General features: G+C 48.0%; 2 protein-coding genes and 1 long non-coding RNA gene across 3 annotated transcripts; 2 read left to right on the forward strand and 1 right to left on the reverse strand.

Moving 5' to 3' along the window:
• Window positions 1–516: 516 nt before the first annotated feature.
• Window positions 517–12,659, reverse strand: LOC135823112 (2-(3-amino-3-carboxypropyl)histidine synthase subunit 2-like). Its single transcript, XM_065335950.1, has 14 exons — window positions 12,242–12,659; window positions 11,147–11,262; window positions 8,831–8,908; window positions 7,999–8,373; window positions 7,211–7,328; window positions 6,413–6,560; window positions 6,020–6,078; window positions 5,383–5,493; window positions 4,481–4,533; window positions 3,909–3,961; window positions 3,626–3,654; window positions 2,964–3,051; window positions 1,670–1,723; window positions 517–1,061 (listed from the first exon to the last, which is right to left on the reverse strand). The coding sequence occupies exons 1-14, from the start codon at window positions 12,404–12,406 to the stop codon at window positions 835–837; spliced, it is 1,674 nt and encodes a 557-aa protein (XP_065192022.1). The 5' UTR covers window positions 12,407–12,659; the 3' UTR covers window positions 517–834.
• Window positions 12,660–12,840: 181 nt separating this feature from the next.
• Window positions 12,841–15,948, forward strand: LOC135823113 (uncharacterized). Its single transcript, XR_010554610.1, has 2 exons — window positions 12,841–13,277; window positions 15,276–15,948. It is a non-coding gene; the product is annotated as an uncharacterized LOC135823113 (long non-coding RNA).
• Window positions 15,949–18,980: 3,032 nt separating this feature from the next.
• On the forward strand, window positions 18,981–26,441 carry LOC135823114 (uncharacterized). The gene is made up of 7 exons (XM_065335952.1): window positions 18,981–19,344; window positions 20,090–20,331; window positions 21,740–21,843; window positions 23,020–23,241; window positions 23,818–23,961; window positions 25,409–25,531; window positions 25,718–26,441. The coding sequence occupies exons 1-7, from the start codon at window positions 19,103–19,105 to the stop codon at window positions 26,171–26,173; spliced, it is 1,533 nt and encodes a 510-aa protein (XP_065192024.1). The 5' UTR covers window positions 18,981–19,102; the 3' UTR covers window positions 26,174–26,441.
• Window positions 26,442–26,981: the final 540 nt, after the last annotated feature.

The following is a 26,981-nucleotide window of genomic DNA, read 5'->3' on the forward strand; positions in this document are numbered from 1 at the left end:
ATTTGACTCTGAGCGGAGGACACTGCGGACATATGGGCTGTGGGTGTGTGAGCCAGGGAGCAGCACCCCACCACCGCCACCAGAGTGGCTCTGTGAGGATTCCCCATGCAAGCCCAAGCCTGGAATGTTCAGCAGCATGTCTCCTATTCACATGCCGGCTGGTTTAGGGCCCAGCCATAGCCATGGCCGGCCAAGTTGGGCAATGCAATGCAATACAATGCAATACCAAAATTTAATGTAATTACAAGAACAATAATGTTACATACTTCATGCACACGGCACTAGACAACTGCTATTCATGCATGACCACTGTTGCACTTCCTGTTCCAGAGGAGCTCCCCCCCCCCCCCCCACAAGAAGCTTTTAAAACACTGTACAGCTGTACCTGACCCTAGACCAGGTCTGTTGACACAAACCAGTGTCTCTGGCCACTGCCAGGGGAACCCCATTCCAGAATAACATTACCTGCATCATCATACATCCACACCATACGTTGCATAGCACGAAGTCAGCCTGTTCAATGTTCAAATCCGCATCTTCCACAGCGTAGTGAAACAGTGCAGTTGATAGTACTGGTACACCAGGGTGAAATAATGTTGTGAGGGATGTCAGTTAGAGATTAGGTATCAAGGCAGAGTGCACCCACCAGTGCGGTACACGGTCACTGCATAGATTCAGCTTTGTGTCTAGCTAGTCAGTCGGGTGGACCATGGCATTTCCGATACTATCACCAGCACTATCGGCTTGAGCAGCACAAACAAGCGGTCTGCGGCACACCGGTGTAGTCCATTCGTCAGACAAGACAGTGTTGGCACGTTACTCGCACGCCACGATTCACTCGGTCTTGCTGCAGCATTCTGCGTTGACTTGGCTACTCTGGCTCCTGCAACAACCACCGCTTGCTGCCGAGCCACAGCCCGACGCCTGCCGCCCAAAGCCTGGCTCGTGGCTGTAACCCATGGCGACGCCGGTGCGACCCTCAACAATCGTCTCGGCAACAGCCGTCTGCCCGAGCTGCGGGTCCAAGCCAGACCAGGAGCGAGAGGCAAGAAACGCGGCACCTGAGCAAGTCAGTAAACACAGCAAACAAAAAGAATTTTAAAATTAATAAGAAATCACCAAAAGTTAGTCTACAAGTTACCCGTAGTTTTCCCTTGTTGAGAAAAGCACACAGGCACACTCAAATCTTCTTTGCACGTGTGACATACAGCTGTGCAGTGTTACGTATCTGATCTGGGGATTGCACTCCATTCTGACACAGCTTGCCTTGCTACGTACAACCCAATCACCAAACACAGTGATCAGATGCCGAGAGTACAGCTACTTAACATATTAAAGTATGCATACAGGACCCAGCATACATCACACTTTGCAAACCAAAAAAAGTCCCAAAGTCTGACCATGCAGGATTCCAGTGTACACTTGAATGGTAAAATGGACGGCAATCTGAACAGGTGGACAGGCGTTGGACATGCTTGGCGATGGTGGAGGGTCGGGTTTCCTTGCCATGATTCGTGCTGCATCGGGCACGTTCTATTTTCGTCTTTCCATAATGAATCGCTTTGGATTTCACAAATTGAGTTATAGTATTGAGAAATTAGAGGCCTTGAATAGTTTTTATCGAAATCAAAATATTTGCCGGGTTGGAAGGTGAGTTGGACATGCTTACCCGAGTCTAACGTTGCCAACTGGCCGTCGGCGCGCTTCACGACTGCCTGGGAACCTAGAACACAACCAGACCAAGTCCAAACGAGAGAGAAAACCACGTAAAGTATTGCAACAGATAACAGGAACAGCACAAGGAAGAGCTTGGACAGGCCTGCAGGAGCGCATCCACGGTGCCTGCACAGCACACACTGCCATCAAGCTACCCTACACTGTAAGCATGGTAAGAGAGCACAGTGACGCTGGCAGTGCATCATTCACCTTGTCATATATTACTAGTACTAGTAACGTGTCTCCGGTTACTGTAAGTCAACAAATATTCGGTGAACATTTATTTTCGGCTATTTTCGGCCTGATCATATTAATTTTGGCCGAAAATTTGTTGCAGCCAAAATTTTGTTGTGCAGGGTTCAGTGTGCAAGAATGAACTCGGATGGAGAGCCAAGGATTATTTATAAAAAGTAAAAAGGACCAAGGAACTACAAGTTACATTATAATGTCCACTAACACCACCAGTTACTAAGGTTCAGTGTGACGGTGTATACAGGCAGCAGCAGTACAGGCCGAAAATTTGTTGCAGCCGAAATGTGTTTTAGCCCAGGGAGGCCGAAATTTGAATGGGCCGAAAATTTGTCGACTTACAGTATACGGTCAAAACCTACGATACAGTCAAGACCATGTTTAGCAACCATGCCATGCTGCACGGTGTAGCACAGAATGCTGGTCCTTTTATTTTACCAAACTACAGCTATTCTTCTAGAATTCAAGTTTGAAATCAGTCAGGCAAAAGGGATCCATTATTTAATTTATTTTACAGAAATGTGGTCCTCGTTTCTCTTCTTCTTCTTCTTTATTGTTTCAGTATGCCATTGCTTGGAATAAGTTGCCTGTCTCTATTCGTACCCAAGCAGCAGTAGACAGCTCAAGACTGATGTTCAACGTCAATATGATTTACACAAGTACAAACTTGACGGTTTGTCTCTTCTCATCCAGTAAGCATGCATCTTACCTCATCCATACCGTTTGCCTATACTTATTTGCATCCTACTTATTTGGTTGTTTTCTCATGTGGACATTTATTCATAGTTACACTGTAGCACCAATTTTATCATTCTTCATTTCCTTTTATCATTCTTCATTTCCTTTCCCCATCCTTCACGAGACTCCCTCGATAAGCATCTATCGCGTCCGGGGAATCGGTCAAATACAATAAATAGGTGGCCTTTCAAGACAGGTTGTCGCTCAAGAAAGGTTTTTATACTGCATAGACACACTTCAAACAAGAACAATCATCGTACCTTCCGTCTGCTCTGGCTCTGAGCGATGGCGAGTGAGTAAACTGCCGGATATCATTGAAAACTCCGGCTCCTCGTCCGAATTGGCATCCTAGCAAGCAGTCACACGCGTGTGTATAAGATGTTATCTTCATTGCCAATGCAGGCCACATTGGCAACACAACATGGACCAAGGGTGTGTCAATCCTAAGGGCATACAATTGATTTAGGTCTCGAGCTGAACAGGTCGAGGAAATCAGCAAGAACATTACAGAAACCGCATGAACAGCACAGCAGTGACACATCTGTCAACATGCTGCAAACACCACAATTCATGTAAACAAAGTTCTTCCCACGACATGCACATGTAATCTATAGAGTGGTTCCACATCTATCAAATGACCATACAGGGCAGCCATGTTGGTTCCAACTCCAGTCAACCTCTGCATCTATGGGTCACATGACCATACAGGGCAACCATGTTGGTTCCAACTCCAGTCAACCTCTGCATCTATGGGTCACATGACCATACAGGGCAGGAATGTTGGTTCCAACTCCAGTCAACCTCTGCATCTATGGGTCAGATGATGTCGGTCATGTTGGTTTCACTGCGAGGCAAGACGGTATACATGTAGCGGCAGATTAAGGAGACAACCAGAGTATGATAGTGCCCAGTCAATGCTTACCTCCTCAGCCCTGACATGATGTGGAGCGCCTGGAGACAAGAAGAAAGAATGAATGTCACGATAGTGTCACACAACCATACAGAATAAATAATTTAAAATGTCAAGTCAGATCAACATCAGGATAAGAAATTCACAGAGGGACGTAGAAAACTCACTGGAGAACAACTACAGCTAAAGAAACAAACGACAATGCGATACTGTTATCTAGAGCCTTGTAGCACGAGCAGCCAATGTGGCCACCAAGGTAACGGCACAACGAGCTATTGGCACACATGAGGCGTACCTGGTAAGAGAAGCCGGAAATCTGTCACATAGTCACCAGTCCACTCCCGCGACCTACAGACCGGCACACACATGTACACGTACACACGCACACACGTACACACACATGTATACAAAACAAGTTCAATACAAGCATGCAGCTGGGGGCAGCACATTGCATTGAATCTCATCTACATGTAGGAACAACAGGACAGCCTTCCTTATTACATGCAGTCGCAGCGTCACATTTCAAGTTTCTTAATGCTCTGTTGTTCACTCAAACCCTGTGGCTCCTTTCAGAATCATTTTCGCCAGAACAGTAGGCGGCTCGACAACTACACTGCAGATGCTAGCAGTCGCTGGTATCGTATATGCACAGGGCGTCGCATCCATTACATCATGTGTTAACCACATTCAATACGATCGATTACTAGCACACGTGCAAGACACACACATACGAGCATGGCTTTCACTGGTGGCCAACGGCTGCGCCACTTTTCAACAAATCACAACGGCCTTGCTGGCACACACCACGCGCCAAACCAAACGCACGGCGCAAACCGCTAGCCACTGCCCCATCCCCGTTGCACTTACCTCATGCAGGCCACTTCAAGCTCGTACGGTGTCACAACCGGCTTGTAGAAATCCTGCACACAAGGCACAATGAAAAAAATGATAATAAAAATTCACGGTTCGGGTGAGACTCGGCTGGAGGCCGCGTTGTCCTCGTCCGTAGGAACGCCACCACCCTCCTCCCACCCTCTATGGTTCAAGGTGCAGATGCAGCTCCTAATAGGCAGACTACGGCCAAGATCACGTCTGAACTTGAATTTCCATGGCGATGCGTGCTTCAAATGATACTGTACAATCGCTGATCAAATACGTCTTGAGTCGTAGAAACGTGCTCACAGTTGGCCGTAGTCTGAATCGCCTATAAAGCGGTGGACAAGGCACAATAGTTCCAGAGCCAAATGCATCCAACCTGCTCAAGCATGCACACGCCAAGAGCCAAGTTCAAGCTGGGAACAAGACTTGGAAGCACATCCGAGCGACAGCATTGCAGCAACATTGGGGCCCCATTGACCCGTTGGTGCCAGTAGGTCGATTTCTACCTATGCTGATACCAAGAGTAGATAAACAAGAGTGTGCAACTCCGCATCTCTTCTGCACAATCCGCAGATACCCCGGCCCACGACGGAAATTATTCCTGACGTCACCTTTGTCAGAAACACGCGCATTTTGCCGCAGAGCAGTGTGAGAGCACGTGCTGGGCACCGACCTTGTACAAGTAATGTAAAGCCCGGCCAAGTGCACAAGGCAAAACTTCACAAAAGACTCGCAGCACGTGCGTCGTAGAAGAGATCACGTCAACAACAATTTCCGCCATGGGTCAACCCATCCGCGAGTTGCACACTCTTGTTTATCTACTCTTGCTGAAACTGATACTGGTGTGTGTGTGTGTGCGTGCGTGTGTGCGGGTGCACTTGGTGACTTACGTCAGAGTCTATCAGCGTACTCTCGGGACAAGCCACCAGGACAAACACGTCGATCTCCATGAAGTTGGCTAGCTTGGCCACATTCAGCTTGCCAAGAGCAAAGGTGTACACCTGGAGAGCAGATACGAGTAAAAAAAATTAAATTATTTTCTCCGTTCCCGAGGGCACTTGCTACAGACGCTAACAGCTGGTAAATCCAGATAAAGCAGATACGGAGTAGGTGTGAAGGAAAACAACATCAGCAATGTCATCCATGCGCGCCAGGCAGGCTGAGATCATGCGTTTGCATGTTCATGTTCAACGTTTGTCTCTCGTGGTCTGATGCTAGTGCATGGAAAGATCACTGGGTACAGAAGCAGACCTACTAGTAGCTGCAGGCAACTATGGCTGTGCTAGGTTACACATGAATACATGCCAGGCCTGGCCTGCCCTGGCTAGGCTGATTCTGAGGTGTGCTGAGTTATAACTTATAAGTGCATCATGTAGCAAGCAAGCACACGCACACACGCACGTACACACACATACACACACACACACACACACACACACCCGCACACACGCATGCAAGGGCAGTTTTCACACAGCCAGAATGTCACCATAAAGACTTGAAATGCATCCATCATCCACAGGAGCCTACCTTCTTTCCAGCCTGGCGAATGATCTGTTTGAGCCGCCGTATCAAGGTCATGTAATCCGCTGCAAGCCAGATGGCACAACGAAACAAAATAAGGGATACTAATTTATCACCTCTTGCATCACCCTACCACAAGCAGTACGACCCAACCTTTTTTCATTCACACTTCACCGCCTTGACACCACTTCATGGTTGGTGCTGTGCATGCGTGCGTGTGTGTGTGTGTGTGTGTGTGTGTGGTGTGTGTGTGTTCGTGGCAGGATGTTTTTTTGTGATATGTATAGTTGGAACTGTAAACTATGAGGCATGGAATGAACGCAAGCGCTGCACACACACACACACACACACACACACACACACACACACACACGCACACGTACGTTAGTATGTGCTTACCAACACCCAGCGTCCCGGCCAAGACACCAACGGTCTTGGCCTCTTTGGCCTTCAGCATCTTGACGTAGCGGCGCTTCAAACTACGATTTGCCACGGCGGTCTGTACTTGTGCTGAAGAGGAGCTTCTCAACGGGTTATATAGATACAACTACATACAGCAAAGAACAAGAAACACAGAAACAAATACATTCACAACGACAGTAAATCCACTAACTATGAATTACTAGTATTCACTTTTCACAGTGCAATTCACGGGTTTCAGGGAAAGATGCAAACGGGAAAAGTCTGAAGAAAAAATTGACTGTCACGACAGTGCTTTTCAGAATACCGGTAGGCCTATCTCAGTTTGTCCTTTGCTGCGGGATAGTTACAACATCCGGAATCTATAGAAATCTTGTTCTGGATTGATTCGAATTCAAGGGCTGTCCCTATCCGAATGCCATGCACACACCCTCTAAACAAATGCAGCCCCTCTATACTATTTCATGTAAATTGAGGCGATATGCCACCTCTTACTGGCTCTTCAGCAAATAATTTCGTTCCCCATACGGCCTATCGGTACGGGGCCTGTGAATCTGGATATCATTTAAAAATCTGCCTGAATACTAGCAGTCGTACCAATGAAATGCTCGTGCCCCCCCCCCCCTCCATTTGGTAACCATCACAGTCATGACAATTCAGGTCACTCGGCCAAAGATGACAATTCAAGTAACTCGGCCAAAGATGACAATTCAAATCACTCGGCCAAAAGTGTGATGTGCATGGCAGTGCAGCGTAACTAGTGCAGCAGCAGCGTACCGGTGATCGGCTGAACGTCATCATGTGATTGTTCAGCGCCATGTCTGCTAAGCCCACGTAGAACACGCTGTAGTCGTCCAGGGTGCTACCATCCGCCAAAACAAACTCACGCCCACACCTGTGCAGCAGCAACAACAGCAACGACAAGACAAATCAAGCCATGAAACCGAGGCGGACAACAGAGAGACATTACTACCCACTACAACCGAGTGGATTTATCGGGTGCCAGCAGCCGTCGCGAGTTCCCTAGGGAACAGACACGATGATTGTTTACTCTTTTTATCCAACCGAGCACACACCTGCTATGGTAGAACTCTGCTATGACGTACAAACATGCATGGGACACATGAGAGTATACACGTACATGTCCTAGGTACCCGAGGTATTTCTTATCCAAACACAACTCAATACTAGTATGGAGCAATACACTCATGACCCGGCCACTGTCTGCTGTACTAAGCATGTTATACCCAGGCCCAGGGTAGTTCATAGCTTACACTGAATTATTTCACTGTACAGGCAGAAAATGTCGTCCAACTCCAAAGAAAGAGAGTTTGTCCGGTTGTGAATTTCGTCCATGGATCATAAGAGTGTATCGAAAAGCTGGACAAATCGACATTAGTCCGGCATTTAATTTAGCCCAAAAGCTCCTTGGACGAAAAAGACGAAAAATTTAAATTCCAGACGAATATTTCTGCTTATACAGTAGATACTGGTATGGAAGCAATACTGCCACACTTAGAGGAGTTGCAGTGAACAGATAGAACAAGTAGATATCAGCAGCTTACCTGCTGTGATGGTTGACCGCGGACTGATCCGACGATTGCTCAGCCGTACTGCCACCGCTGCTACTGTGTCCCGCGCTCTTCGGGTCGATGGCCACGGGCTGGCGCACAAGACAACTGGCAGGCAAGCTAGCGGAAGCGCCGTTCTCAGCTTCCGTCTGCTGCTGCTGCCGGCCTGCAATATTACCCACGGCTAGTTCTGGATGTGATGTTCTGAGCTGAGACGACAAACAGGAGAGATGAGATTCGTAGATTGTGTCGCACATCAATAGAACTCTGCTGGCCGGATCTGGGAACGCCTCGCGGAAGCTCTTTGCACACGCCTCGACGTTCATCGGTTCATGTCCGAATGCGTACAGCACGGGCAGGCGCCGTACACTGCAGCGCACACACACACACACACACGCGCGCGCGCGCACACACACACACACACACACACACACACACACGCACGCACGCACACACACACACCGGACATCAGAGTCAGAATACAAGTTACGCACTACCATCGGGGTCCAATCGACCTCATCAAAATGACAAATGCACACTATGCTGTTTCGTTGTTCACTAGCTCATTGCCATCGGTTGGGCTTGCCACTCTGAACTCCGCTGACGGAAGCAGCAGTCTGGAGAATGAGTACTACAAAGATTACATTTCCTACATCTAGACATTGCAGCATTCCATTGACGTGACTTGGTATTCCGGCATGCACAGCTCCAGACTGAGGTACATTAGGGGAACACACTAGAAAAGTTCAGGGCCCATCCTGTGCATGTACGTGTACAGCAAATTTGTGCAAAATTTCGTTCGAAGAGATGTCCAAGACGTCCTCACCTGCTGAGACACGAGTGACCAAAGTGAATGATAGCATCCGCTGAGACATGCTCTGCAGCCACTTCATCTACACAGCAGCTAACAGCAGAAGAAAAAAACCAAACAAACACACACACAAACAATTCGTCAAGAGAAAACTCTACTCTCTCAAAGTGTCAGGTCGTCGAATGCCTCATTACAATGTAGTCTGTCAGTTTTGTGCCCAGCTATCGCACTGTCTGACTGCTTATTATCTTGTTACAGTCGTGGACAGTTACTCAAAACTCGTATCCATGTGTCCTTTTATATGTTTACATTCTCCCGAAGAACATTGGTGTATCAAAAACGTTGCTGCATTTTTTTTCAACACAGCAGCACAGGCAATAAAAAGGCAAAATAAGCTATGCCATGTCAATCCATAATGTAGTGAAATGAGTTGTAAGTTGTTCACCATAATTAGTGCTTGCGTTCAGGCAAGCAGTAAAACTCCTGGTGAATACAGAGAATAACGGTTAGGCCAAACTAAAGAAGGTGTGTGGTTCGACTAACATGGACATTTTTTTTACGGGCGGGCGGGCGGATTTTTTTTTTTAAAATATATTTTTTAGTACATGTAAATACACTGTACTGCCTTTAGACACCCAGTACATCGGTATTATTACGCAGTGTTATGCCATACATGTTGTATAAAGGGATCACTGGCTAATACTTTGAAACATTGTGTAGCTCTGGAACGAGAAGAGAATAACTTCAAGCGGTGACTCTGACTGTCCAAATCATCAAGCAAATGAAGAACGATGCGAGTTGAAAGTAAGTTCGGGAACTACTTCGAAGTACAAATTGTACAATGTACCGGTACATGTATTGCTAGTTTGGTGTCGGCGTGCACGAATACATGGGCTTTTTCCATCGACGCTTCCTGTGCTTGCACACATGGAGCAGCAACTTACCGGTACAGGTGAAATATCGTTCCCAATACACGAGGAAAGTGCAATCTCGTCTGTCCTTCATCCCAAAACAGAAGGCCATCCATCTGGAACGAGGCAATCACTCTCAACCGGACGGTCACTTCAAAGTAAGTCTCGCCAGTCTGCCGGTGGTCGTATCGAGTAGACTCTACTACCAGCACAAGGCAGCAGTCGTACCACTCACTGTACTGCACTGCAGTACAACTACAAGTCAAGTCCAAAAGGAGCCGCCTGCATCCGCAGACTCACGCTGCACAGCACGTAGACGTGGACGTGTTCAGTCCACGTACGTCAGTCACACGACAGCCCGCCGAAAAAAAGTTACGGTCGGGCTGAAATTGTACGGTCGGTCGGGTGAGTCGAACCACAGACCTTCTTCAGTGTGGCCTTAGGACTTAAGTCCAACCGATCGCTAACAGTGTACAGTCCAGTTTACCACTCAATTCAGCAAAAGCTTGATTACCCGAATGCCAATGTACCAGTAACCGTGATAGCCAAGCCAGCAGATCAACAAAATACAGCGGTAGATAGGTGAACCACACAACAGGAGCAAGACTAGACTCTGATCGATACTGACATATTGAATATGTTTTGACAATGTTGCATTTCCTGTACTTCCCCCCCCCCCCCAAAAAAATTCAATGCAGGATGCAATGATCTGAACAAGAAAGGAATGATGAGCGACTACATGTGTCAATACTGACATGGACACGCACACACACACACACACACACACACACACACACACACACACACACACACACACACACACACACACACACACACACACACACACACACACCATTTGACGCCCATCGCCGGAGGCGATGATAGCGATGCTACAGCAGAAGCCATAGCAACTTGTGCTGGGATTGCACCATTCAACAGCTTGCAAGGCTGAAGAATTGACCACCACTATCCAGCCTGGTCTACACCACACAGCTATGAAGTGGCTTTTTCTGGCCAGTGAATCCCTATTTTTAGGTCTTTTCCTTTTTTTCCGCACACACATCACACCACATACTCCGGCCTGCACTGGCTGTTGGTAACCACCGAGGAGAATGAAAGGAAAGTCAGGAGGAGCTTGAGAAAGAGAAGAAAGATGTGTGTGACCATAGTCGTCGGGAATCGAACCCGCAACCTATCGATTGGAAATCGCTGCACATACCACTGCACCATATGGCACACACACACACACACACGCACACACACACACACACACACACACACACACACACACACACACACACACACACACACACACACAGGCACTTGCGCATGCACACACACATGCCGGCGCCACCATCGCCACAACCGCCACCCCACGAACACCAGCGTGTTCCAGAACCTAGGACAAAGTCGTATTCACCTTCCATAGGACGTATCTGCCAGTACAAACAGCTGACTGTCGGGTGCAGCATCGGAGAGTAGAGTGGTCACCGCTGCTGAGTAGCGCAGCATCTGATCAGGAAACTGGAGTGCCACCTGGTAGACACAAAGCATCACGCCGTAGTGAAAAGGGCAATACAGGGAATCATTTTAACCGGTATCGCATCACAGTTTGCTATGCAATTCTTCTGAGGTGCGAAGCAACTTCAGAAATGTGGCGCAGAAAACTGCAATATATGTTGATTATCCACTGAACCCTATGATGCACAGTGTACATGCCAGGTGTGTCTCTTAGGGATGAAATAGACGCACACAGCTTCAAGTGTTGAGCTCTGCATCCTGGCACCCGTTTAGGTTTGCAACTAAGGTGTTACAGTGTACTTGTGGTCTGAGTTTGCACTCTGATCAGCTCTGCAGAAGGACAATGTTGTCAAGTGTTCAAGAAAATTGCTACGCAACATTTTCGAATTGCTATTCAAGTTTGATTCTGCGTAGCAAAGTCGCTATGCAAAAAATTGAAAGTAAATTATTCCCTGCAATATTACCTTGCCAATTCGCTGATTGCATGGCAGATTGCCTATTGCATTGCTGTTTCTATGTGTATTTGCATTAAATTGTGTGTGCGTGTGTGTGTGTGTGTGTGTGTGTGTGGTGTGTGTGTGCGGCGCGTGTGTGTGTGTCTGCGGGTATGTAGCCTCCCTAGCCCCAGGCAAGACTCGGCCAACGGATTCCACTACAAAGGCCTGGGCCAAATGTCTCAACGAGTCTGAAAATTTGCGGTCGATCGTATTCAGGGGGTCGATCGTGCAGACCGCTGTGACGTGGACACGCACGGACGCGGATGCTGTGAGGTTCATTTTTAAAGATCAGATTGTCCCGTTAGTCCTAACCTGCACATGAATGACTAGTACAGTACGTACATGTAGTATCAGGGCGAAAGTAAAATTGAGAAAGTCCACAGTTGTCTCTGAACATCACAGCTTAGAGTTCTATCAGAATAGTGTAGTACAATGCAAGCGTGCCTTATTTATTTGCTTGAGAGATTTAGACAATGCATATGCTTTGAAGTTCATACCTTTTTGTAGCCTCCATTCACAATGAACGCAGCACACTGCGACAAATCAAAATATGCGCTCACATCCTCCACGACAAGATCAGTGCTCGCTGCAGGAGAAATCTCCCTTTCAACGACATCACGGTCGTTGCTGCTGAACGGGGTGGCTGTTACCATGTCAGACATCTTCCCAGTGGCACTATTGATAGTATTGGCTCTGTTTCTGAATACAACTTCACTGGACGAAACTACAACGTATGTACATGAAACAAGAGTTCAAATAAATGAAAGAGTACATTGACGTAGTCAAAACTCTTGCGATTCCGATGTGGTATCTACAGTGCAGTGGGGGACTTTCTTTACTTGTCCGGTTGAAGATCCATTGAACAAAACTCAAATTAATTGAGTCAAAACTACAAACTGAAAGTCGCTATGATTATTACTATTTTATGCATGGCCAATATGTGTTCAATAAAAATATTGAAATTCAAAGTGCATTTTGTACAAAAAAATAATGTCGGTGACGTGTTGACTGGTGCACACGTACACGATGTGATCATGCTTATGACGCGGGCGCTAGCTGCTATCATAGTACATGTATCAAGTACATCATTAGTCCGGGATCCGGATTCTGAGAAATCAATTTTTCGCAGTAGGTGTGCCACTTTGGAAGGAGGATTTGGGCATGGTCCAGTTAGATAGGGAAGGGGTTTGGTAGCATGGATTCACTTGTCGGACTCCTGAAAGCTGTGCCATAAGCTTGCTACGAGGGGGTTTTCATGCCAATTTCTCCTCGCCGATTTCAAGATCTTCGTGCACCTGAGCATTGCTTGGGCACGCTCACATGAAGCATTTTACGCGCAGTGAGGGAAATGCATCAGTACAGTACAGTATTTTTGAATTATTTCAAAAACGTTGTCAACACTAGTAATAGCACTCGACTCGTCTCGACTCGATTGAAGGATTACTTATTAGTGGTGTCGAGTCTGAAGCCCGAGCCAATGCTGTAGTTGCTGAAGCCCCATCCTATGGAATACTACCAACTCCCCGGCACAAGGTGAGCCAGTATTTTGTCTTGAATCACGAACTTGAAAAATAAATTTCCCAAAAAAGAAGACACATTGTGAGTTTGATATCAATATTCAATGTTCAATAACAATGCACTTCTGTGTTGGTACACTGATTCTGGTATCCAATGAAAAGAACAAAACGAGAGAGCTTGGAACCTCAGGGCCCTGCGCTATGCTTTGTTGCCTAGCTCATCGTGCATGTTGTTAGAACTGATGGAAATGCTTTTTCCTTTGATTAGCTAAATCATTGTTTTGCAAAAACGTTTCAATGAGATACTGAAGTACAAGTAACGTCTTCTGCATAGCTATGGGACCGGCGCTGACTCTGCCGATGACGGGCGTTCTGGAGTCGACGGGATGTCTGTCCTGACGTTTCCTGGGACCGGCGCTGACTCTGCCGATCACGGGCGTTCTTCTTCTTCTTCTTCTTATTATTATTATTATTATACTGACGGCAACTAACATCCATTCTGATTGCATTTACTCGTCTCCCTACTTCGTATTTCTTTCCAGAAAATCTCCCCATACAGCAGGGAGTCGTTTACATAATATGACTCCCTGCTGTTATAATTATTATGCTATCGGCCTGCATGCGATTTCCGGGCTGGTCGACAGGCGGCCCAGCCAGCCTGCTAGTGGGATCTCGGCCTCGCACACAAATCCACACAAAATTTAATGTTACTGCACTGAATGCATTCCCCCCATACACTTCGCATATATACTCATTCTCTTGATGGTACCGTACTGTTGATGATACGGGACAGGTACGGGATAGCGCCAGGCATGTCGATGGCACAAACAAACAAAAATATTGTGGCCAGCTGTCTTTGCTGGTACGGTACAGTACGGGATAGATACAAAATAGCGCCAGGCGTGACACAAACAAACAAACACACAAACAAACACCAAATTAAAGCTGTGTGGACCCTGGCTAGCGCCAGACGTTACTGAAGTAACGTCTTCTGCATAGCTACGGGAATAACGTGTCAGTATGTGTCCTCGCTGCATCTCTCTCAAGAAATATTTCTCAAGAAATATTCGTTCAGTTCATCACTTGAATAATTGTCAGTAGATTAATTATCAGTACATGATGATATGTTGCAATGATGCGCACCTCCAGGTAAAATATATTAAAAGAGATCATCATGTACTGATAATTAATCTACTGACAACAACAAAAAGTAATACAATAGTATCTCACACACACAATGTTTATCAATATACAAAAGGAATATGCTGCAATGATTCGCGCATCCTGGTAAAATAGTTAAAAGTACCGTAAAATCCCGCCAGAGCGCCCCGTCTCTCCCATCCGCCCCTCCCTGACTTCTTGTCAGGGACGTGATTGATTGTATCCTCGTATGACTCTGTTGCAGTCTGTGATGCCGTACTGCACTGCAGACGCGTGCTCGACCCCGTTGGAAATGTACGCAACAGTGCCCACCCTCCTGACCAGGGATCGCACAAACCCTGCGTTTTGTCGGGTCTGTTCGACTCCTGGCTCTTGACCTTTGGTCGGTGTACGAGATGCACGAACAGTTTTCGTAGGGTGAGTACTTTTTCATGTAGCACTGAATGCGGCAAGCAGGACTCGCCCATCCGCCCCTCCCCACCTGAAGCGGAGGAGGTAGGGGCGCTCTGGCGGGATTTTACGGTAGTACAATTTTACACTGTATATCACACAAACTGTTTCTCAATATGATGATATGCTGCAATGATGCCGTGCACGTGCGCACATCCAGCCCACAGTGTCTGTGTAGCACTCTCCGTGCATGGAAAAACGGTCGTAGGTGGTCGGTAAAACGAGAGGTCGCTTACACCAGGTTTTACTGTAGTACAATAGTACACACAATGTTTATCCATATACAAAATCTAGGAATATTGCCACATGGCATGTATGTTAGTTGTAGAGCCTTGCTGTCACTGTTAGTTTTCTAACTTGATTCATTCTTGTATGTCTAATTTCTCCCTTTACAATATGGCAGCTGCGCAAGGAATTCAAACTGACGCACTGTCACTATCAACGTTATCATTGCTGAGATCATCACTCGTACACGCAGCTGATCCATCACTATCGGACACACGAGTCGTCACAATCTGAGTTTGGCTGGGCATGATTGGACTCAGTTTCCAGTTGCGATACGTCACCGGACGTACTTTGCTGTGGTGGTTGCTCTGGCCTACTGTTGAGCGGACTTGCGCATGTACCTTCGCAGCGGCAGATGTCAGTGCACGCAAGAGATGACTTCTTGCATGAGCAGCGTTGAGTGTCACACACTCCTCGGCACCCGCAGCTGATGAGGCTCTGAAGTTCTTTTGGCACTGCCTGCTGTTCTGTCCAATTCACAGCAACTCTGCCTGAAGGAAGAAACAAACATTGTCACAGACAGTTAATTTATTCCTCGCGTATATTTTTGCAGTAGACAGTCATAGATATCTGGTTAAATGGGAAGGGCAGCACTGTATCCTTTATCCTTTTATCTGCTAATTACAATTCTTTCAACCTTGCAGTATGTTTCTCAATATCCGCAGACTCCACTGTAGCCTTTGTAGACGCGTACCATACCATAATAATTACACAAGTGTAAATTTCCTCACGCATAACTTGATCCAAAGTTGGGTACATTATCGGTGCTAATTATTTATCGGAACAACTTACCGTCGCTGTCTTGAATCCATCCTCTGCCGATGGGCGTAGGCACATCGGGCTTCGGTTGCAAAGCCAGTCGCCACACAGTAGCCTGGTAATTAGCGCGTGCTGTGTGGACATTATGTAGCTCTAACACATCTCCAGTGCGTAAGCCAACAGCCTTCCAGCTCGGAAGGTACCATAACCTTGAACCTTCCAAGCTGGAAGGTCCAATCAGTGGACAGAGCCAGTACTACTACCAGGTAGTATCATCAGGCGACGTTTTATGGCTCTACCATCAGGGGAAATGGAAAGAGGAAAGCACACGGCAGAGACTTATCTGGAGCTGAATGACCTGAACTACTTTCGGAAGGGACAGCGACGAACGAAAAACCAGGACGTTGCATAGAAGCAAGTAATTCCTTCAAAGAAATCCACGCCGAGCATCGCTTTTTGAAAAGTGTTTGAATTGTGGCATCGTTTTCTTCTTCCTTTCCTAGTCAGAGGTGTTTCACATTTTTGGGCGCGCTCTCTTTTCTCTCAATGGTTGCATTCATGATTTTTCGCCCAGTGAGCCAAAAATATTACGATATCTCCTGCCTGAAATTGTCGATTTGTCGTCGGATATATTCCCTTCTCCTGAGGCTATGGCACAGCTTTGAGATGTCCGACAACTTCAGACATACTCACTGTTAGGTACTTGAAGGGTTGGCGAAGAGTTTTTGTGCTCCCTACGAAGTGGTACCCAAATTTTCGATTTCGAGATCGGGATCCCGGACTACATGACATTGTCATGATGTACTTGATAGCAGCTAGCGCCCGCACGGTCGTGATCATGGTGATCTGTGTGGTTTCACGTCTCTCCCGGCGTCCCGCCCTGCATGGGCGATGCATTGATATGCCTCCGCCTACTCTTGCTATGACGTGGCTAGCCTGTGGTTGTGGATGTGGTTGTGCCTGCAAAAAAGCACAAGGACTGCAGCAGGAGTCGTGAAACGGAAAGGGCTTTCACGACTCTTGCAGTCCTGGTCCCTTCGTCCCCGGCTACAGCTGTAGGCTAGGCTAATACTAGTAATAGTATGACCAAGAGTACCTATGACATGTCAGGCGCGTACGCAGGGTCACGTCTAGGGGGGTTTCCAAACGAATCACAAACAATGACTCGTTTAACCCTTTCTAAAGAGCCCTAGGAAATTTTCAAAATTATGCATTTTTTCATGTTCTTTGGATCATAACTTATTATTATTATTATTATTATTATTATTATTATTATTTATTCATATTTTGATAGGGCAATCCCCACAGACTCAAGGTCTTCTTACGGGTACCCTAAGAATGAAAGTAATGCATGGCGAAATAGGGATGGCGATGCAGCAGTGCGGATATCAGATGGAGCACTATTCCATCTGTCTGCAGCCAAATAAGAGAGAGAAAACAGACCGTAGCGTGAATAAACTCGGGGTAAAACAAGACCATTGGAGGAGTGAAGGCGGGTCCGACATTGCAAAGTGTTAGCTGCTGAAGAGCGAAGTACAAAGAGGTCTCGAAGAAGGACACTGGTCTGGCCTAGGACGCAACGGAAAACAACTGAGTACAATTTTAAACTGAAGCGGACTGAAATTGGCATTAAAGAGAAGCGTGCGAGAATTGGGGCTGAATGGGAGGACGAGGGGTAACCAAACACTATCCGTAATGCACGTTTACTGATCTTGATCAGGTTATCATATTCAGTTCTACTCACTCAATCTTCATTATCTTAGGCTTCCTGGAAGTGGAAAGGTACCAGGGAGACTCGGAGAGAATGAGGTCGAACATGATAGCCAGGACACAGTACACATGGTACAGCCATGTACATATCCAGCGTATCCAGCGCTATATGCTATAGCGGTAGAGTGCAGCGACGGTGCGAAAAAAATGCCCCAAACTGGGCCGCCAAAGGCCCAAACGCGTCCTGCTCCAGCGATTTCGTTTCTCTTGATCGCAGAGTTTCGATTTGTTTGCTGCGTGCTCTTGAAAATATCACAAGTGAAGCCCCTGCAAATTTGAGCAAATCAGCGTGACGAAAGTCTCAAATTCTCGATACTCGAGTCGCACTGCGCGCTTTTGAAATTGCGAGATCACGGCTCAAGTTACGAACGATTTATCTCAAGAGATATTGCTCGCAGCGCGCCGCAAATTGTTCCAACCGACTGCTGAGAGTTTTCTATTCGACCTGGATATTTGGATAGTTGGATTTGAGCCAGATTTGACTGAGGTACGATCTGTTGAAGTTTTGCATTCTTGCCAGATCGATCGTGCGCCCTACCAAAATATGCCCAAAAACGTTGCTCGTTTGGAACATTTGGGGGGTTTCCGGGCAACGGGAAACCCCCCCTGCGTACGCGCCTGCATGTACCAATTGTAATGGGAGGGAGCCCCAAAGGGGGAGGGGGGGGGGAGTGACTATGGTGCACCACCCCTCTGAGCCTCGGTACTGGTACCAGTGGGAGGACTCACTAACTAGACTAGACCGACTCAGCTCACCCCTGCCGTCTGGAGCACACCGAAGAAGCACGCCGCGCTTCCACTCGGCAAACGTAAACGCACTCATCCGACAACACACACACAATGTTACTGTCTGCACCTCGTTCCTGATCATGAACGCTGCACCCGACCACGCACGGAGGGTAGATCTACCGGCTCACCCAAGAATCCACCAAGCACTTCGAACACACTGGCAACAACTGCTGACGAACATAATATCCAAATAAAGGGGGGGGGGGGGTTGTTGACGATGTCCGGGATGGCGAGGTCACAGTGACCGGTGAAAGCTATGCCAGTCGACAACAGTGTGGTTGGCCAAGCCAAGCTCTCGCCGGCTCGGATGTCAACATCGTGTAGCGAATCCTGGGCCCACCATGTAGATCATGGTAGATCTACCAGATGTATCAGTGCGAAAGAAAAATGTCCAAACATGCACTACAAAGTACAATCCAACCACGTGGTGCGTATTTTCGGGATGGTGATCAGATCACGGATAAAAGAAAACATCTCAATAATAAAGGGCGTTTGACCACAATCATCGTGTTTGCTGCATGTGCAGCCATTGTCGGGTGGAGAGGACGAAATTTCGACAACGCTGGTTGTCTTGAATGAAAACTGTTGGAAGTTCGTTGTGGTCTAGGGAATCTCTGCGGAGAGAGAATGCGAGGGTCGCTGGTGACGGCAGCCGTTCTGCTGGTGGTGACGGCGAGGACGTCGCAATGCTCCGCTAAAATAGCTTGGCAGAATCCGCCCTCACCACTACAAGCGGCGACAGCAGTTCGTGGTGTCGGCGTACGGACGGGCCCCGGCAGTGTATTCGATGTAAGCAAGTATGGGGCGAAGGGCGATGGCAAAACGAAGGACACCGAAGCTATCAGGAAGGCGTTTGCTGATTGCACAAGGTAGAAGGGACGGCCGACCCGATGCTGTACGCTGTTGATCTAGGCCATTGATTGAGTCATTGTACACATGTACAAGTACTGCAGTACACCATGGTACATAGCACACTGAAAAACGAGTGGACCTGACCCTGTGTTATTTATACAGTATACAAAGTCATCATCATACATGTAGATACCGTAGAATCCCGCGGATAAGCCCATGGGCTTATCTGTTTCACAAGGACATTTCGGTGGGCTTATACGAGAACATGGGCTTATAGTTATACGCGGGCATGGGCTTATACGCCGACACCAAGTTGTGCAATTGAAAAGTATCAAGGAAGTGTGAAGGACATTGCTGAAAACCACTGTGCAAACAAAAACAACCGATGATTGTGCTGAAATGTACGAAAAAAACTATAATGTGCATGGACTACGTACATGTACATGTACATGGTATGGCCAAGAGTCCATAATTTATGGACTCCCGGTATGACCTAGGCCCATGGGCTTGTACGATGAAGCTGTGTGATGTTCGAACAAACCCTGGGCTTATGCGCGGGCATGGGCTTATACGCGGGAGGGCTTGTCCGCGGGATTCTACGGTACCGGTACGTCCACTGGCGAGACCAATGAAAGACGTGAGCTGAATTTACGGCATGACTATTGTACAGTGTTTCCCAGCAGAGAATGATGCATGCACAGTTACCAGCATGCTGCAGATAATTATGCATGAATGTTGTGCCCGTGTCGCCTGATTGTGCAGTGCTGGCGGGGGCACAGTTCTGTTCCCGGCCCTTCACCATGTTCACCATGGCAGCAACAGCAGGGTGTGGAACCATGGCGACTCTGTCGACGGCAAGAACAGGCAACATGGCCTCTTCTCTGGTGCAGAGTCGGAAGCGCAGCAGCAGCAGCAGCAGCACTATGAGCATGAGTTCTGGGCGCCGGATCAGCCGAGGCTGAGACGTCCTCGTGCGGATTCCAACAACACAGTCTACCTGACTGGTTAGTGATGCAACGAGTACAAAAGTACCGTACTCAATATTCGATTTGGACTTTGTGGCCATCTTGAAAATAGCCCAATATCTCGGGATGTAACTATACAAAAGTGGTTTCGCATACATTGTATTTGTCATGTGACCAAATTTGTGCAGAAAGTGATCACGTCATGTGGACAGTGGAACCAACAAGGCTGACATCACGTGACCCATACATGCGGAGGTTGAGTGGAGTTGGAACCAACATGGCTGCCTCACGTGGTCATGTGACAGATGTGAAACCACTGTATTATTATACTCAATCCACTGGGAAGCCAAACCTTTGTCATGGAAGGTGAAACGAACACATACAGTAAAACCTGCAATGGCAACCACTCGACCATGGCGACCACTCGACCATGGCGACCACTCGACCATGGCGACCACTCGACCATGGCGACCACTCGACCATGGCGACCACTCGACCATGGCGACCACTCGACCATGGCGACCACTCGACCATGGCGACCACTCGACCATGGCGACCACTCGACCATGGCGACCACTCGACCATGGCGACCACTCGACCATGGCGACCACTCGACCATGGCGACCACTCGACCATGGCGACCACTCGACCATGGCGTCCACTTTTCCTTGTCACGAACGCATTCACGTTCAAAACACCTCGGATAAGGCGACCACTCGCTCAACGCGACCGACGACCGCCCACCCGCGACCGCGTTGCACAGTGTTAGCCATGTAAATGTACGCATTACATGGTGCACCAGGCATGGTAGATCTACACATCAGTGCCGGAAGTGTAGATGTACATGGTGCATGCACGACATTTGACAGGTCTGAGGAGCCCAGGCACATGAGTCGTGCTAGAGTAGCATAGGTGTGTGCACTGTGATGCACTGATCAAAATGATGTAACACATGTGGATATGGTCACGTGACCCACTGAACCTGGATAAGAAGACCACCTGGCCACGACGACCACTTTTTCTCGTCCCTTGAGGGGTCGCCTTAGACCGGTTTCACTGTACATGTACTACTGAAGTACAGACGCGTAGCACCGCTGTTGGAAGTGGTTCGTCCGGGGGTCTCCCCCGGGAAATTTTTGAAATAAGGGTGCAAAATCCTGCATTCTGGGCACTTGTGGCATTGTGTTAAAAAAAAGTGGTCCGGCTGGACCGCTGCTACGCCCCTGCAGTACCTTCAATCAGCATTTACATCTTTCTCAGTCAAAGTTGTCATAGTTGCATCCCATCAGGTAGAAAAGAACCATGTACGGGTGGATTGTGTTGTGCCAATGGCCACACAATCAGACAGGGTTCTTCTTTCCATGACACATGCACGGCGGCCTAGGCTTCGCAGTGAGCCGGTGAAGTCCTCATTGGAGTCACCGTGTCACGGTTGTTTCCTGCTCAGGTGCCTTCAACATTTCAGCCTCCACCGTTGTCTTGGTTCCCGATGGCGTCACTATCCTGGCCAGCACGGACAGTGAAGATTTCCCCTTGATTCAGCCACTGCCTGTGAGTTGAGTACTGTACTAGTTCCACACATGCACCTTGCAGCGGCAGATCCAGCGATCTCTACAGGGGGGGGGGCTCCTGTATAGTCAAAACTGAATAGCTGATACATGTACATGGACACACGCGTATGGTTGCCAGTACAGTCGTCCCTCTCTAATCCGGCACTTGTTTATCCAGCACCCTTGCAAACCAGCACACTTTCTGGAAAAACGGATTTTTTCAGTTCATTTTTACGCTTTAATCCGGCACTTTACGTACTTGAATTCCGCCTCCAGCAGCGATTTTCTGCAACAAATCACTCAAACTGTACATAATTCGATTTTCTAATCCATGTAACATACACTTGGGAATATCCTATGCCAGTGCATAGGATATTCCCAAGTGTATGTTGAAGACATGCACTCCACAAAGTACTTGGATTGACACAGAAAATCCCTACGTGTTGACGTACGACACAAACATGTATGTTAACGGGTGGGCCGGGTTGGAGGGCAGGATGCGATCATCCAGCACCCTTGTTTATCCAGCAGAAAATGCCGTTGCAAAAGGTGCCGGATTAGAGAGGGACGACTGTAGTACATTTACGAAATTTAGGGGGTTCCATGGAACCCCTGGAACCCCTCCTGGATCCGCCCCTGCCTTGTGCACGATGTTTAAGTGCATGTTTGGTTTGGTCAGCCATTAGGCATTACCGTAACGTACCGCAAGAGCGCCCCACCGTCTCGTCCTTTCGTGGTCGTATTGTGGAGGTGGTCTTCTGTCTGTAGGTCATACGACACGAATCTTGTACACGTATTGCACGTTGTGGAGTCAATCTGTACCTTCGAACGGACACGAGCTCCACGCAAAAACCTGCTAAGTGTGACCTTAGTACACAATGGTTTTCACGCCGTGACAAACTTCGTTGCACTCTGCCATACAATTTTCCTTTCCCTGGCGGCATGTAAAATCAGGGCTCTCGCGAGGCGGGGCGCTCTGGCGGTACTTTACGGTACATTCAATGCGGTTTATGAGCACAGTACATGTGCACTGGCGATACGACCTCAGGCCCGTCATAAACTTCTGCTAAAATTGATACCGGCAGATCGCTGCCACTCAGTGCATCCGATCCACGGGTTTCTTCCCATGAATTCACCAGTGTACCTACTGTTTCGTCTCCTAACTTATCATGCACAGTGGTACGGCGGTGGAAGTGACTATCAAGAAAGCGGTCATCTCATCTACCAGCCGTTCATTCACTCCTACTTTGCCGACAACATACGCATAACCGGCGGCGGAACCATCGACGGGAACGGCGAGCCCTGGTGGAAATGCTGGCGAGGCGACCCCAAGTCATCGCCGTGCAAGGGCATTTCCCGTCCTCACATGGTCAACCTAGTGTCTGGATCCAATGTTGAGGTAACCTTACAATCATGTACTTCACTTGCATGTAAGGCCACACGTTTTTATTTCTATGTTTCTCGTCACCCGAAAATCCAAAAATGGGCAGCCTTGGGTGGGCAGCCTTTGTCACGCAACAGCTATGCTTGAACATTCCACACTATATAGTTGACACTGTCACTGCACGTGAAACATGTATAGGCGGCAGGGGCGTGCTCGGCCCCCCAACTAGGGGGGTGCACGGGAGCCGAGGGGAGCCCCCCCGGCAATTTTCTGCAATTTGTTTGCAACCTTTCTTGAATTTTAGAGCATATGTGCATACATTACAATTGCAATTACCCAGATTGAAAATTTTTGGGGGGGTGCACGTGCCCCCCGTGCCCATCGCCGAGCACGCGCCTGGGCGGGGAAAGGATCACTGTGTATAGAATTTGATTATTCTCCGGATCGGCTTTCATCAGTTCTAGTGGAGTAGGTGTGAGCCAAGTAATTTTGTGTATTGCCTTGTGTTTGAGCCCCAGAGTACTAGCAGGTCTACTGTCTTATACTCTCTAGCGTGCTGCTAACATCTCCATGTGCCCTACTAATATACAGATAGATCACGTCAACATTCACAACTCTCCCAGCTGGACGCTGCATTTCAGCAACATAACTGGTGTTCATCTGCACAACGTGATCGTGATCAACCCAGCCAACGCGCCCAATGCTGACGGCATCGACCTGGACTGCAGCCAACAGGTATTTCTAAAGCATGTACTTCAGTATGCGTGAACAAAAATGGGCAAACGTATGCCAAATGTGGGTTACAGCGAGGGCTGCGTCCCACCCGCCTGTGTGGATTCACAGGAAGTGTGAGTTACGGAGTCTGAAGAAATGTTGAACGGTCTCTGCTGGGATGACGACTACGCCATAGCTCAGTGGTTAGAGCATCGCTGGCGACAAGCTAGGGTCCCTGGTTCGAGTCTTGGTGGTGACAGTCAATTTTTTCTTCAGACTTTTCCCGTTTGCGTCTTTCCATCAAACCAGTGGATATTTTATGCCATGATGATAATAATGTGTGTGGTTCCAGTGTGTGCATATGGGCAAGAACTACTCCTGCAGTAATAATCGTTGATCAAATCTTCACCAGTTATAGTCTTCGGGGTGCTGAGTCGAATGGTCTTGGTCAGAGGAAGCGGAGACGCTCCCTTCCTCCTTTATTCCCAATCGAACTCGCCACTTCCGCGGAAACTGGGCCAAACTGCGCAAACTTTGAGTTTTTTAAAGAATTTTTTCTGCAATCCCCTATTGAATCCTCTTCCAATTGTGTTTCTGAAGTCTATTTCTCCAAAAAGCAAGCCCCAACAAGAATAGGATTTCGGCCAGGCTTTGCCCCGAAAGCACTGAATTGGGAAAACCATCAAAATCCCAGCCATTTGACCCCACCTGCAATAGTGCATTGTGCGGTTCGAACCCCCGTTCAGGTGCCCTTTTGGACCCATTTTCAAATTTCGCAGCACTGCACTGTGTACGATAAAATCACGAAAAATCGCCAAATACGGGAGCTCGCCAGAGCCAGGGCCCATCTTTATCTGAATGGATTGTAGCAGGGCGCAGTTCGTTTGGGAATAAAGGAGGAAGGGAGCGTCTCAGCTTCCTCGGACCAAGACCCTTCGACTCAGCACGCCGAAGACTACAACTGGTGAAAATTTGATTTTAGTCTTAAAAAAATCGACGGGTTCGCGTACCGGGCAGGTCAAGAACAAGGAGTCGTACAACTCCCTGGTCAAGAACCACCTTTCCGCTTCCGTGGGACGCCACCACCCCATGATCAGGCGTCAGATGCGGCTCCTAAACGGTGAGGGGTGATAGATTTCCCTTTAACGCTTGTCAATTTGAATTTGTTGACACCATGATGATGTACATGTACTAGTAACCAGGTAACCCAAAACCGTGATTATTCGAATAAAAACTAGATTTTACCATGATTTAAAAAAAATCATGGTTCACAGAGAAAAGTTTGGCAACTGCTGGACAAGTGCTCAATGCGCCGAGTGCTGTACTGTGAAAGAGAGATGGGGTCCTTTAGATTTCATGCTGAAGCATGTCTGATGACTGCCTTGCATGAAACTAAGTTACTTTCAGTCACAACATATTCAAATCAAACTGCTCTTTTCTGTCACACGCGACGCATTGTTCACTGCAGGTGCTGGTGGAGAACTGTCAGCTGGACGTGGGTGATGACATCATTGCCGTCAAATCCGGTATTGACTGGCTAGGCAGGCAGTACGGACGGGCGTCACGAGACATTTTGGTCAGGAACCTACAGGTCAGTGGCAGAACCACCACATGTTGTAGGAATCAGGGAGTAGTAAAATACCTATAATTAAATAGACATTTGTAAAATTTCTACTCCCTGGTGGGAATGCACATGACACGTTCAAGACTGGACTGCTGAGCACGGTGTGTTTTCGCTCCTCTCCGCGTGTGTGTCCGCACGCGCATGTTATCACAGGGTTTCCATGGACACGGCATGTCAATCGGCAGCGAGATGAGTGCCGGCGTTCACAACGTCACGTTCTTCAACATCACCCTGGATGGCACGGCACGTGGTGTGCGACTGAAGAGCCAGCGCGGGCGAGGCGGGGAGGTCTCCAACATCACGTACCATCACCTACGCATGAAGAACGTCCCCGCTGCCGTGTCTATGAGCCTCAACTACCACAAGGGTCTGAAGCCCACTAATGCGACGGCGACGCCAAAGTTCGACGGGATCACTCTGATCGACATCACGTCGGATAAATCTGAGACGGCCTTCGAGCTGGAAGGCTTAGAGGAGTCTCATATCACGGGAGTCAGCTTGCAGGACGTGAAGCTCTCTGCTAAGCACTCCACTGGCACGTGCGAGTACGTGGAGGGAAGCTGCTCGGGCAGCACTGACCCGTGTCCGTCGTGCTTCCACAAACTATGATGGTAGCCATGCGTACGGGTGCAGAGGCAGGCAGGTGCACACAGGGCACTAGTAATGCGTGTGATGTGCGCAGAAAGAGAAGAATCCTCCGTATGTACTACTATTCACCTGTCAAAGGTGCAGAAACAAGACCAAATTTACAGAACATTGTGAACAACATTGTTACGAACAACATGTTCGATAGCTCCCAACATTAACCAGTCAATGACATTCACCTCCGTCTTCAGACGCATGCAATCAAGAGTAAATGGGAACTTATAATGCTCTTGATGTAATGTGTACAGAGCAGTGTTGGCGATGCAAGAACATGCACAACTCGCCATGGTGTTCTGCCTGCCACACAATGCACCAGCAGAGTCGAAAGTTGCGTACATTTAGAACTTCTTTATCTGGCTACCAGGGAGTGAGGAGTCTGCCAGCGGTGGAATACCGAAACAAAACAAAAAGGAAACATGGACACGCTTCCAATCCGTTTTCCAAAACAAAACACAGAAGAGCATTCCGTCACAACAACCTAGGGAAAGCGACAAAACTTGGCACTGCAAAGTCTGCATCGTCCTCTTTCTCTCGTTGGCTGCCCCTCTCTCAAATTAGTTGAGAGCAGTAGGTATTCTGCATCATGCACGCCACAGGCAAAATACTGGCAGCCACGGCTACAGCCCATACTGTACTAGTAGCAACAAGAGTACATGAAAACCAGGGAGTCGTACTCAAACTTTTTTGAGTACGACTCCCTGATGAAAACCATAAAAGACTGTCCCCTGTGAATTCCGCGGATTGCAGAATTTCCGCAGAATCCAGTAGTGTC

The sequence above is a fragment of the Sycon ciliatum genome, chromosome 8, assembly GCF_964019385.1.
Source record: "Sycon ciliatum chromosome 8, ocSycCili1.1, whole genome shotgun sequence".
Taxonomy (NCBI): Eukaryota; Metazoa; Porifera; class Calcarea; order Leucosolenida; family Sycettidae; genus Sycon; species Sycon ciliatum.